Source organism: Aythya ferina (genome assembly GCF_964211825.1).
Source record: "Aythya ferina genome assembly, chromosome: W".
Classification (NCBI taxonomy): domain Eukaryota; kingdom Metazoa; phylum Chordata; class Aves; order Anseriformes; family Anatidae; genus Aythya; species Aythya ferina.
In genome coordinates, this window is record NC_140313.1 from 3807945 (window position 1) to 3821165 (window position 13221).

Sequence of the window (13221 nt, forward strand, 5' to 3'; positions counted from 1 at the left end):
GTCCTTCCCAAAGGAAGGTACGCCCCCAGGGATATCTCCCTGTCCCCTGCAACTCATATTCCCCATTTTTCCTAGCCCTCGTCGGTGTGCTGCTACAGAAATTTCCCTCCTGCAGGGTACCACACACTAACGTTCCGATTCTGGAAAATGGGGGTGTACTGCCAAGCACTTCACCGTGCAAGGGGTATCGTACACCAAATTTCCCGAGACTCATCCTTTCTCTCCCTTATCTCATGCTTCGTCCGTCTCCGGCTGCGCCCCTTGCGGAGCTACGGAACCGTGGATCAGGACTCCACACTCGTACAAAAGTACGTCTCAATCACACATCACACAGAGTCTCACCCGACCCCCAAGGCAATACTTAATATTTCTTACCTTGGTCTGTGCACAGAGTTACTGGGTCAATTCTTAAAACCCGCAGTGCCTACCTTCTTCCTTTCCCCACTACTTCAAGGGTCCTGCCTCTTTAACCAGTCTCGGGTCCTCTGTCAGCTCTCCGCAGAAGCGCCACCGTGGATGCACAGGACTGCTGAAATCAGCGGGGCATGCCTTCATGCTGCTGCAGCGGTGGGGCTCCCCAGTAGGTGACTGGATCCCGGACGAGCCCCCAAATTGTGAGAAACACTCTGTAGCCAATAACTTAGGCTCAGGCGAGGATCTCAGTGAAGTAGTAATTTCTTCGCGATTGCAATGGCGGGCACCCCACAAGCAGGAGAGCGTGCCTACTGGTTCCAAAACACAGTTTATATACTCTTTGATGACAGGTCCCTCCCCTGTTTCCCCACTGAGTGGGTAATTCAGGTTCCCAATCTATCTGATGCTTGTGGGAGATGACTGGTGGGAGATGTGGTGGTTGGAAACTGTCTTGGGCAGAGTGACCATGAAACGGTAGAGTTCTCCATTCTTGGAGAAGCCAGGAAGGAGACCAGTAAAACTGCTGTATTGGACTTCCGGAGGGACGAGTTTGAACTGTTCAGGACACTGGTTGGTAGAGTCCCTTGGGAGGCGGTTCTGAAGGGTAGAGGAGTCCAGGAAGGCTGGGCACTCTTCAAGAAGGAAATCTTAATGGTGCAGGAGCGGTCTGTCCCCACGTGCCCAAAGACGAGCTGGTGTGGAAGAAGACCGGCCTCGCTGAACAGAGAATTGTGGCTTGAGCTTAGGAGAAAAAAAAAGAGGGTTTATAATCTTTGGAAAAGAGGGCGGGCCACTCGGGAGGACTATAAGGATGTTGCGAGGCAGTGCAGGGACAAAATTAGAAAGGCCAAAGCTCATCTGGAGCTCAACCTGGGTACTGCCATCAAAGACAACAAAAAATGGTTTTACAAATACATCAATGCAAAACGGAGGACTAAGGAGAATCTCCATCCTTTACTGGATGCGGAGGGGAGCTTAGTTTCAAAAGATGAAGAAAAGGCGGAGGTGCTTAATGCCTTCTTTGCCTCAGTCTTTAGCGGCAAAACCAGTTGTTCTCTGGATACCCAGTACCCTGAGCTGGTGGAAGGGGATGGGGAGCAGAATGTGACCCTCACTATCCACGAGGAAATGTTTGGCGACCTGCTACGGCACTTAGATGTACGCAAGTCGATGGGACCAGATGGGATCCACCCGAGGATACTGAGAGAACTGGTGGAGGAGCTGGCCAGGCTGCTTTCCAAAATTTATCAACAGTTCTGGGTATCGGGGGAGGTCCCAGTCAACTGGCGGCTAGCAAACATGACGCCCATCTACAAGAAGGGCCGGAGGGCAGACCCGGGGAACTATAGGCCTGTCAGTTTGACCTCAGTGCCAGGGAAGCTCATGGAGCAGATTATCTTGAGTGTCATCACGCAGCACTTACAGGGGAAGCAGGCGATCAGGCCCAGTCAGCATGGCTTTATGAAAGGCAGGTCATGCCTGACGAACCTGATCTCCTTCTATGACAAAGTGACGCGCTTAGTAGATGAGGAAATGGCCGTGGATGTGGTCTACCTTGACTTCAGCAAGGCTTTTGACACCGTCTCCCACAGCATTCTCCTCAAGAAACTGGCTGCTCTTGGCTTGGACTGGCGTACACTTCGTTGGGTTAAAAACTAGCTGGATAGCCGGGCCCAAAGAGTTGTGGTGAATGGAGTCAAATCCAGATGGAGGCCAGTCAGTAGTGGCGTTCCCCAGGGCTCAGTACTGGGGCCGGTCCTCTTTAATATCTTTATCGATGATCTGGATGAGGGGATTGAGTGCACCCTCAGTAAGTTTGCAGATGACACCAAGTTAGGTGCGTGTGTTGACCTGCTTGAGGGTAGGAAGGCTCTGCAGGAGGATCTGGATAGGCTGGACCAATGGGCTGAGGCCAACTGCATGAAGTTCAACAAGGCCAAGTGCCGGGTCCTGCACCTGGGGCGCAACAACCCCAAGCAGAGCTACAGGCTGGGAGATGAGTGGTTGGAAAGCTGCCTGGCGGAAAAGGACCTGGGAGTATTGGTTGATAGTCGTCTGAATATGAGCCAGCAGTGTGCTCAGGTGGCCAAGAAGGCCAACAGCATCCTGGCTTGCATAAGAAGCAGTGTGGCCAGCAGGGCTAGGGAAGTGATTGTCCCCCTGTACTCGGCTCTGGTGAGGCCGCACCTCGATTACTGTGTTCAGTTTTGGGCCCCTCACTACAAGAAGGACGTGGAGCTGCTCAAGCGAGTCCAGAGAAGCAACAAAGCTGGTGAGGGGTCTGGAGAACAAGTCTTATGAGGAGCGGCTGAGGGAGCTGGGGTTGTTTAGTCTGGAGAAGAGGAGGCTCAGGGGTGACCTTATCGCTCTCTATAAGTACATTAAAGGAGGCTGTAGCGAGGTGGGGGTTAGTCTATTCTCCCACGTGCCTGGTGACAGGACGAGGGGGAACGGGCTAAAGTTACACCAGAGGAGTTTTAGGTTAGATATTAGGAAGAACTTCTTTACCGAGAGGGTTGTTAGACATTGGAACAGGCTGCCCAGGGAAGTGGTTGAGTCACCATCCCTGGATGTCTTTAAAAGACGTTTAGATGTTGAACTTAGTGATATGGTTTAGTGGAGAACTTGTTAGTGTTAGGTCAGAGGTTGGACTCGATGATCTTGAGGTCTCTTCCAACCTAGACAATTCTGTGATTCTGGGATTTGATGATGAAATTGGGCATTCAACTAGTAAATTGTTAGACTAGAATAACAGTGTTATTAATGGGGTGCTCTCAGGCCCTGAGAGCAATGATACATTCACCTCTGACTGGAAAGACCCTGAAATGGGGGTGGAAGCAACAACACAAATGGATGGTTTTACCTCAGGGGTTTACAGGGCCATCAATTTATTTGGGCAAGTTCTAGAACAGATTTTGAAGCAATTCCAACCTCCCGAGGAGGTATTACTGTTACAATATGTGGATGATCTTTTATTGTCAGGACAGGAGAAAACAGTTGTGAAGGAAGCCACTAACAAGCTATTCAACTTTCTGGGAAAGCAGGGCTTGGGAGTGTGAGAAACACTCCGTAGCCAACAACTTAGGCTCAGGGGAGGATCTCAGTGAAGTAGTAATTTATTCACGACTGCAATGGCAGACACCCCACAAGCAGGAGAGTGTGCCTACTGGTTCCAAAACACAGTTTATATACTTTTTGATGACAAGACCCTCCCCTGTTTCCCACTGAGTGGTTAATCCAGGTTCACAATCGATCTGATGCTTCAAAGACCATGCATGGCCTGCAGTTCCTGGCCTGTTAAATTTCAAATTTCTTTTGACTTTTTTTTTTAACTGTTTAAAGTGGTAAGGTTTCTTCACTTTACTCACTTGAATTACCACCGTGATTTTCACCTAATTGTTCTAAGGAATCTGTTTACCTGCATTTTACAAGGTTGTCTGTTAAGCTTTCTAATCACTGCAAGCATATCTCAATACCACATTCCTTCCCTCTAAACAATGTAACTGCAAAAACATTTCTATTCCCACAGGAGTATTGAAAAATAACTTACATTATTGTTATATATGGAGTAATAATTTGTGTCAAGAAGATGGTTGATATTAATAAAGAAGGGGGAGATGTGGGAGTGTAGCCATGGGGGTCAGCAAGCCCCATGGTTGATGATAACATCAGACTCTTAATGATGAGGCCATCAGGAATGTAAAGAGTTTAGAGGGAACAAAGAAGGGTGATTGAGGAGATGCCATGCAGTCTCAGGTTGCTTGTTCTCCAGCCATTAAGGCATGGAAGTTGCTGGGTGTTTGCTGTTGCAGGGCAAAGTTGTTTGACCAATGAAAAGTTGTTTTTGAAAAGAACTGCTGTGGGAAGAAGTGTATAAGAGTGTATAAGTGTATAAGCCTGTCCTCAAGATGAAAAAAGACAACACAATATAATGAAGTTATGTCATCAGTAAAGAAGCAGAAAGAAGGAATGAAAAGGAACAGGCTGGCAGAACAGAGACGAGGACAGGAACAGGGATATTGATCGCCTCATGAAGATAGGTTCGGCCAAACTCAGCAAACCGCTCAGAGAAGCTTGTACAGAAAGTCGCTGGAAACAGGCGCACTAGAGCTGGAGAGAAGCTCAAGCTGAGAGAAGCGGACCCGCGCACACAACTGCACCTTGCTGGTAAGCAGTTGTGCGTTATGGGGAATCACACGTCCTTAGGAACAAAGACTGTCCTGGTAACCTTACAGCTTATTCTCCTTATTAACAATCAGACAGTTTATGATCCTGAAATATGGGACCAATTTGAGGTCAAGGTGTGGGACTCTGCAACTAAAAATGACAAGGTTGCAGTGGGATTGCTCGGCACCTGGTGAGCAGTCTCTGAGGCCTTAAAGAGCCATGTGGGACCACAGTCAGACACTTGTGTTTTCCCAGACAGTGAGGGAGCTGCGGGCTCCTTTACTGATCCGACTGCTACGCCATGGGCCCCTCTGCTGCTACAGCCATCGAAGGCTTTTGCTGTTACGCCCCCTGGTGACCTGGACGTGCCTTTTGACCCAGGCCCTATTGGCCTTGAAAAGGAGATGGATATGTTTCCCTTCGATCCGGGAAGAGTGGGATGCATGAGGCCCAAATGCCGAGTTGCTTGAAAACTTAAAGCGAGACATATTGTTCCCACGACTAGCCCTGGAATACTCCAGTGTTTATAATCAAGAAAATGGAGACTGTTATAAGTCATGGAAGATATGGGAGCACTTCAGCCAGGATTACCAACTCCAGCTATGCTCCCCCAGTCATGGACATTGATAGGAATAGCATGGACATTGATAGTAATAGACTTAAAGGACCTTTTCTGATTGTACATATGTATAGGCGTACTCAAGTTTAGAGGTGTGTGTGTGATACTGAGCAACCACTGTTGCACTTTTATACCCAACAATACTGCCCGGATGGCACAGTAACTAGAGCATTGCAAGGGCTTACCACCCTTGCCAGTGAATTGGCAGAAAACTCAGGAACAGACACTTCCACTACCGGATGTTTGAAATCTTGGTTTGGTAAATGGAAGGGGATGGTAATGTCCATATTTACATCCTTGATTTTTGAATGAACCTACTTGAACCTACTTGTAGAACTTGAACCTGCTAGTTTAGGAACTAGTAGGTGTGCTCATGCTTGTGGGATGCCTGCCATTGCAATCGTGAATAAATTACTACTTCACTGAGATCCTCACCTGAGCCAAGTTATTGGCTATAGAGTGTTTCTCACAATATCTAACGCTATTCTGTTTTCCCAATCCATTTTGCTGGTGTCATCTAGTTGCTCAGCTCTTTCTTACACAGTCACCTGCACCCAGTAAATGCTTTTCTGTTGAATATTTATTTAGTACTTGTCTTTCTTCCCCCTCCCGCCCCCCATACATTGGGCATTCCCAAGAAGCAGCATGTCTGGTACTTCCTGTGCTTATGTTACCAATTCTGGTGCAAAAAAAACAACATTTTTGTTCCCACAACTGAGAAGGTGGCTGGGCACTGGGACACGCTCCACGGGGAAGCGGTCATGGTGAGAGAGGGAGTTAAGAGAATCCTAGTAGACAGAATGCTGACTAATGAATACCTAGATTATTGTATTAAAAACAGATGCTGCTTAATGTCTTTGCTTACTACTGTGCAAATCAACTGAAACAAGGAGTCTTGGGGCCTCTCACAAAGGATGGTTACCGATAAAAACAGAGATCCTGTCTCAAGAACAGGCTGAGACCGACCCTGTGGTTTGGACAAGAGCCAAGAGCAGCTGAGCCTGCACAAAGGCAGGGGGTCAACTAGTGGTGATGAAGAAGAGTTATCAGCCTTCATCCCCACGACCCCCAGAGACCACCACCAGGAGACACTATGCAAGCGCTATGCAAGATGAGAGGAGTTTATGGAAATGACTTCTTGGAGCTAATTTTAATATGAAGCCAGGATAGGCCATGCATATGTATACGCATATTGGGAAACTTCATGCATATGTAACTCTTTACTGCATATAACCATGGCAAGTTGCCGCGTTGGGGTGCACACGACTTTGGTGGGACTACCCCCCGTGCTGCCCAGCGCTGAATAAACATACCTACTTTACAATCTTACTGATTGTGGAGTCCGTTTTCTGCATGTCAATGTCACCGAGCCTGGTGGAGGTCATGGAGCGCTTGGAAAAGGCTCCTAGACATAGGGTTTGGGTGGTCCTGTGAGGAGCCAGACTGGGTGACCCTTGGGTCCCTTCCAGCTGGGAACACTCTGTCGGTGCACCTGTGGCCCCTCAGCAGCGGCAGAGGCCCTGCGGACTGGCACCGAGAGAGATCCGGGCCCGATGATGGGTTCTCCGGGCCGCCTCCCCTCAGCCACCGCGGGGTTGCGCCGCTCCGCCCTGACGGCGCGAGTTGCCTAGCAACCCCCAACGGGCGGGGGCAGGGAGGGAGGGAGGGAGGGTAGTGCTAGGAAACCGAGGAGCTGCCGTCAAGCGGCATCGCGGCTGTCGCAAAGACGTTGAGGCAATGTCGTAAGGCGCGGCCCGACCCGGCTCCCTCACGCTTATGCCCCTAGCCCTGGAGACCACCTGCTCCATGTGGGGCTCGGGCCGGGTTCTCAGCTTCTCTTCCTCCCCCTCATTCTACTATGGCCCGGAAAACAGTTAGCAGGAAGCGAAAAGCGGCGGCGACTGCCGCGGGGCCCGGGGGGCTCCATGGGGAACAGGTAGGCTTTGGGGGGGTGGGCGGTGTGAGAGGAGAGGGACACTGGGATTGGGGAGGTGGCCGGAGGGGCCCTGAGGGGGGGGCCGTGGTGTGAGGGTGCCCTGTTGGGGGAGACGTCATGAGGTTCTGCCCCCCCGCCCCGATCCCGTTGGGTGCCGCTGCTCGACATGTAACCACCGTGCCCGCCGCCCCCAGCTCTGCAGCCATACACTGGGCCGACCCCAAGGCTGGCTGCAGGAGACCCACGGCCCCCCTGGTCCGTCTCCAGCCCCCTCTCTTAGCTGTGACCCCAAAACGGTGTGGCTGGGGCTGGGGGGGGGGGGCGGTCTTCGCCTGTTTAAACTGTTGTTTTCCCCCCCTTCTTTTCTCCTGTATCCGTAAGCAACGACATCAGTAAACCCCTGTGGAGTGATGGGGGTATCGCTGTGGTGTTGCTTCTGTAGCAAGCATTTGTTATTTCTATAAACTTTTGGAGACTGGCAAATCCAAGCTAATCTGCTATGGTATTCACTAGGGTAGCCACCTCAATTTCAGCATTCTGAATTTACAAGGGTAGTGAGGAGGTGGGGTTGCCCTTTATGTGAGGGAGCAATTAGAGTGTACCCAGCTCCACCTGGGGGAGGGTGAAGCACAAGTGGAGAGCTTGTGGGTGAGGAAGGCTAAAGCCCACCTAGAGATGAGGTTTGCAAAAGAGATAAAAGAAACCCTTCTTATTATCTTTTAAGTATGTAAACGGTAGAAGGAAGACTAGGGATGATGTGGGTCCCTTGCTGAACGAGGGGAGTGTCCTGGTAATGGGAGACATTGAGAAGGCGGAGATACTGAGTGCTTTCTTTGCCTCAGTCTGTTTCAAGGACCCCCCCCCCCCGGGACTCCTCGACCCTGGAGGAAGGAGAAAGAGTCTGGGAAGTGGAGATCTCCCCCCTTGTTGACAAGGGAGTGGTTCGGGAGCGTCTGAGTGGGCTCAAAGCACACAAATCCATGGGTCCCGATGGGATGCATCCACGTGTGCTGAGGGAGTTGGGAGAGGTGATTGCCGAATCGCTCTCTATCATCTTTGAAAGGTCCTGGAGAACAGGAGAGGTGCCTGAAGACTGGCGGATAGCCAATGTCACTCCGGTCTTCCAGAAGGGCAAGAAGGAGGATCCGGGAAACTACAGGCCAGTCTCACCTCTGTCCCTGGAAAGGTGTTGGAACAGCTTGTTCTGGATGCCATCTCCAAGCAATTGGAAGAGAAGAAGGTTATGAGGAGTAGTCAGCATGGATTCACCAAGGGGAAGTTGTGCTCAACCAACCTCGTTGCCTTCTATGATGGCATCACCAGCTGGGTAGATGGGGGGAGAGCAGTGGATGTCATCTACCTTGACTTTAGCAAGGCTTTTGATACTGTCTCCCACGACATCCTGCTAGCAAAGCTGAGAAAGTATGGGATAGAGGAGTGAACAGTGAGGTGGGTTGAGAACTGGCTGAGCTCAGAGGGTGGTGATTGGCGGCACAGAGTCCGGCTGGAGGTCTGTGACTAGCGGTGTTCCCCAGGGGTCGGTGCTGGGTCCGGTCTTGTTCAACATCTTCATCAACAACCTTGATGAGGGAATAGTGTCCGCCCTCAGCAAGTACGCCGATGACACAAAGCTGGGAGGGGTGGCTGACACGCCAGAAGGCTGTGCTGCCATTCAGCGAGACCTGGACAGGCTGGAGAGCTGGTCAGGAAGAAACCAAATGAGGTTTAACAAGAGCAAGTGTAGAGTCCTGCACCTGGGAAGGAACAACCGCATCTATCAGTACAGGCTGGGGGACGACCTGCTGGAGAGGAGCTCTGAGGAGAAGGACCTGGGGGTCCTGGTGGACGACAGGTTGACCATGAGCCAGCAGTGTGCCCTGGTGGCCAAGAGGGCCAATGGCATCCTGTCGTGCATTAAAAGGGAGTGTGGCCAGCAGGTCAAGGGAGGTGATCCTCCCCCTCTACTCTGCCCTGGTCAGGCCTCACCTGGGGTACTGTGTCCAGTTCTGGGCTCCCTGGTACAAAAAAGACAGGGATCTCGTGGAAAGAGTCCAGCGGAGGGCCACAAAGATGATACGGGGCCTGGAGCATCTTCCTTATGAGGAAAGGCTGAGAGACCTGGGTCTGTTCAGCCTGGAGAAAAGAAGACTGAGAGGGGATCTCATCAATGTGTATAAATACCTGAGGTGTGGGAGACAGAGGGATTTGGCCAACCTCTTCTCAGTGGTTTGTGGGGCCAGGACAAGGAGTAATGGTCACAAGATAGAGCACAGGAAGTTCCGCATCAACATGTGAGAGACCTTCTTCACAGTGAGGGTGATGGAGCACTGGAACAGGCTGCCCAGGGAGGTTGTGGAGTCTCCTTCTCTGGAGATATTCAAGGCCCGTCTGGATGTCTACTTGGGCAGCCTGCTCTAAGGAACCTGCTTTGGCAGAGGGATTGGACTTGATGATCTTTGAGGACTCTTCCAACCCCTACGATTCTGTGACTCTGTGAAGGGTGCTGCTTTAAGTTCGTCTAACTTCCACGTTTATTTTTCACAGTATGGGTGGGATCACTCTGTTCACAAAAGGAAAAGGCTCCCCCTGGTGAAGCGGTCCTTGGTGTACTACCTGAAAGGTAGAGAGGTGTGGATGCAGAATGAGTCCAGCTATCACCGCTTGTTGCATGAATATGCAGCCCAGCAGCTTCCCAGTGTTCTGAAGGAGAGAGAGTTTCACCTTGGAACCCTTAATAAAGTGTTTGCTTCCCAGTGGCTGAACCACCGACAAGTGGTGTGCGGGACAAAATGCAACACAGTAAGTGCCACCTCACTTGCTCCTCTTTCCCTTGCTTGTTACTTTCTCTTCTTCCATTTGTCTATAGTCCAAGCATGTGGGCTGACAAGGAAAATGTTAGGAAGTAATTATGAGCAGAGTTAAAATGATACATGGTGAATTTTGAATTAACGTATTATTTATCTGTGGCCCATTCTCATCTGAAAGCATGGTTCTGCACATACATGTACATGTATGGCTGTGAACCAGACCGTAAGGCTTGTGCCTGTGCTCAGCATCTCTCTAATCTGCACAGGGCAATTGACTTTTTTGGGGGATGGAGTGCAACGGGGGGTTGAATCTTTCCTCTTGCCATGCAAACAGGGAGTTAGTGACTGTCCCTATGATTTCTAAATGATAAATATAATGTCGGACAGAATTTGCTCATAAGATGTTTTTTTCTTATTCATCATCCTCTATTTTGGTTTTACGTGTTGTTCTGTCCTGATGTTTAGGTAACTTACCTTGTTCACATAGTTTTATATGTTTTAACGAATGCTGAAATGGCAGGCTCTGAAACTGATTTTTGGATTTGAGAAGTTATAGGGGAATATAAAAATGGTGTCTCGTGATTAATAACTGGAGATCATACAAACCGGTAAATCTTTTCTCCTGGAGTTAGTGGTCTGGCCTCATTGGCTAAGGCTGCAATTTCACGTATTTATTTCTGATTAAATTAGTGTGGAATCCAGAATTTATTCTCTGCAGGTCGGTTAGTTCTGCTGAAATGAATCAAGTGTTTAAGAAATGTATAGATCCAGCATCTTATAATCCTCAAAGCGTATGAGTTGATGGGATTGTCTCTTTGCTTTCATGACTTCTGAGCAGAAGCTGCACTCTGTGGTCTGACTTGCAAGGGACAGAGATTTTTTTTTTTGTTTTGTTTTGGATGTTCTATAATTATTTATAGTTGCACAGCAGGAGTGTTTTGTGCAGCAGCACTAAAAAGCAAGGCCTAGTTGTATAAACAGCCTTATGTGGTGGTTTTACTCAGGTGGGCAGCCGAGCTCCACCACAACCGCTCTCTCACTCCCCCTCTCCTCAAAGAGGAAGGGGGAGAAAATACAACACAGAGAACTCGAGGTTTGAGATAAGAAAGGTTTAATTAAAGGGAAAGGGAATGGGAGGAAAAAACAGAGACAAAAGAAGCAATCAGTCCGCGCAGAAGCACAGAGAGAGGAAAAATTATTCTCTACTTCCCATCAGCGAGCGGTGTTCGGCCACGTCCTGGGAAGCAGGGCCTCAAACGCGTAGTGGTTGTTCAGGAGGAACAGCCCCGTCCCCCACGAGAGCCCCCCCTTTTATTGCTGAGTGTGACATCAGGTGTTATGGAATATCCCTTTGGTTGGTTTAGGTCAGCTGCCCCAGCAATGTCCCCTCCCCATCACTTGCCCACCCCCAGCCTGCTGGCTCTTGGGGGCTTGGAAGGAGTCCTGATGCTGTGCCAGCACTATGCAGCAATAGACACAACACTGGAGTGATATCAGTGCTGTTCCAGCTACGAGTGCAGAGTACAGCACTGTGTGGGCTGCTGCAGGGAAAAGGTGACTCCAGCTCAGACAGACCCAACACACCTTATAACAGGAATAAGCCCGAAGTAGAATCTCTCTGCCTTCTTTCTCCACATGTGGTCGTCACCTCAGCTGGTCAGCAGCCAGCACCCTTCATGGAACAGCTTCCAGGGGACAAACACCTGCTGAAACACCAGCTCTCAAAATCTCGTTTGCCCTAACGAGATCATTGCAGGCTTTGTAGCACCACAACACTTTTGCTGTGTTCTGTAACTTGCTTAGTTCCACAGCAGCTGCAGCAAAGATAAATGGGCAAGTGTGTTGTGAACGCAACCTTGCAGAAATTGTTGGTGACCAAATAATCACGGAACTGAAGAGGGATTCAAGCACGTTGTCGTTAGCTCTGCAAATGCTGCAGGGAGGTATGTGCTTCTGCAGCTAGGCTTATGTTACAGATGGATGTTGCCTTTTGTTAGGCAAAATGTACTGATGGCAAAAATCAACTTCATGGTGAAAAATATATTAAATAGGAATAGTGTAGTAGCTCTAGCTCACTTGCTTTGCGCTCATGTTTAAGTAGAGCATTAAACAACACTTCAAGTACAAGAGTTTCTCTCTCATCTCCTGAGTAAGCAACCTAATAAAGATGAATTCTTTTGCCTAATCTCCTGCAGTGAAGCTGTGGCATTTAAGCTGGGAGTGAATCTAAAACAACTTGTCTAACTTTAATGGAGCTGCACTGGTGTTGCATGTAATGCAACAGAAAAACATAAACCAAAGCAGTTGTTTTAATCAAAGCTTAAGCGTGGCATGGGGAACTTTGAGCAGTTCATTTATAAATTGCCTTTGGCTATGCTGTGCCAGAGGTATTCACTGTTATAAATGACTGAGTCCCAAATAGGGTTACAATCAAAGTTTACAATTTATTAAAGGAATAGAGGTAAGCAAACAGCGCTGGGTGCGCCGGGAGTCTCTGCTCCACCAAGACACGCACCTCACCCCCGCCAGAGTCCCCTTTTTTATAGCTTGGTTGTTCTGGGTGTACGTGGCATATCCTGGTATGTCCTGCGGTTGCACGTACTGTTGCTAGGGGGTCATCTCGGAGCTCTTGGTGGTCGTGAGGATGAAGGCCGTAGTCTTCCTCTGCGTTGCGGGTTTGCGATCTTGCTGAGCAAGCACTATACGTGTTCTTATCAGGATGGGCAGCTGGAGACTTTCCAGCTATACAGGGTTGTCACAGCCCCCACAAGCTTCCCCACTGGTTAGATTAACAAACTTATTATACAATAATTATTACATTCACTGTTTTTAATAACAAAACAAAAATATGCTCTTGTCATAAGAGGAGGAGCTTTGCTTTTTTAGTCACCTCACAGTACTGGTCATCATAAACGTTGAAGAGAATATGGAGCTCTCAGTCAGTAGTTCACTTTTAATGAGTGTTATAGCTTGTTTCATTATTTTGGGCAACTTTCTATCCGAAAACATGTGGGTGGGCAAGCCCCGTGGTTGAGATAACATTAGACTCTTAACGATGAGGTCTGTTGGGAATTGGCATAATTGTTCGATTTAAGCTTGCTTTAAGCAACCAGGGGTAGGCCTTAGAAATCTCAGGGCCCGCTGTAGCTGAGCAAACCAAGCTGCCAGAGTAACTGTGAGAAGCTCCCACTGCAATGACTCCCACATCACCCAATTAAGGAACTCAGATAATATTGTTATCAGCAGCTGGCCTCAAGGACTAGGTCTACGTGACCGTT

The 13221-nt window shown here is 49.2% G+C and overlaps 1 protein-coding gene and 1 long non-coding RNA gene across 4 annotated transcripts in view; both read left to right on the top strand.

Annotated features, from left to right (window-relative positions):
- Window positions 1-13221, top strand: part of LOC311426438 — a 403748-nt gene that overhangs the window by 254813 nt on the left and 135714 nt on the right. The window lies entirely within an intron of this gene.
- Window positions 6886-13221, top strand: part of LOC311426302 (ubiquitin-associated protein 1-like) — a 135185-nt gene continuing 128849 nt past the window's right edge. The window contains exons 1-2 of one of the 3 annotated variants that reach the window (XM_084502656.1): window positions 6886-7136; window positions 9681-9935. Coding sequence is in view for 1 of the 3 variants with exons in the window: in XM_084502657.1 (XP_084358783.1) it covers window positions 9926-9935 (10 nt within the window). In the remaining 2 variants the exon portion in view is untranslated. The remainder of the gene's footprint in view (window positions 7137-9680; window positions 9936-13221) is intronic. The other 2 variants (XM_084502657.1, XM_084502653.1) reach the window with 2 other exon arrangements.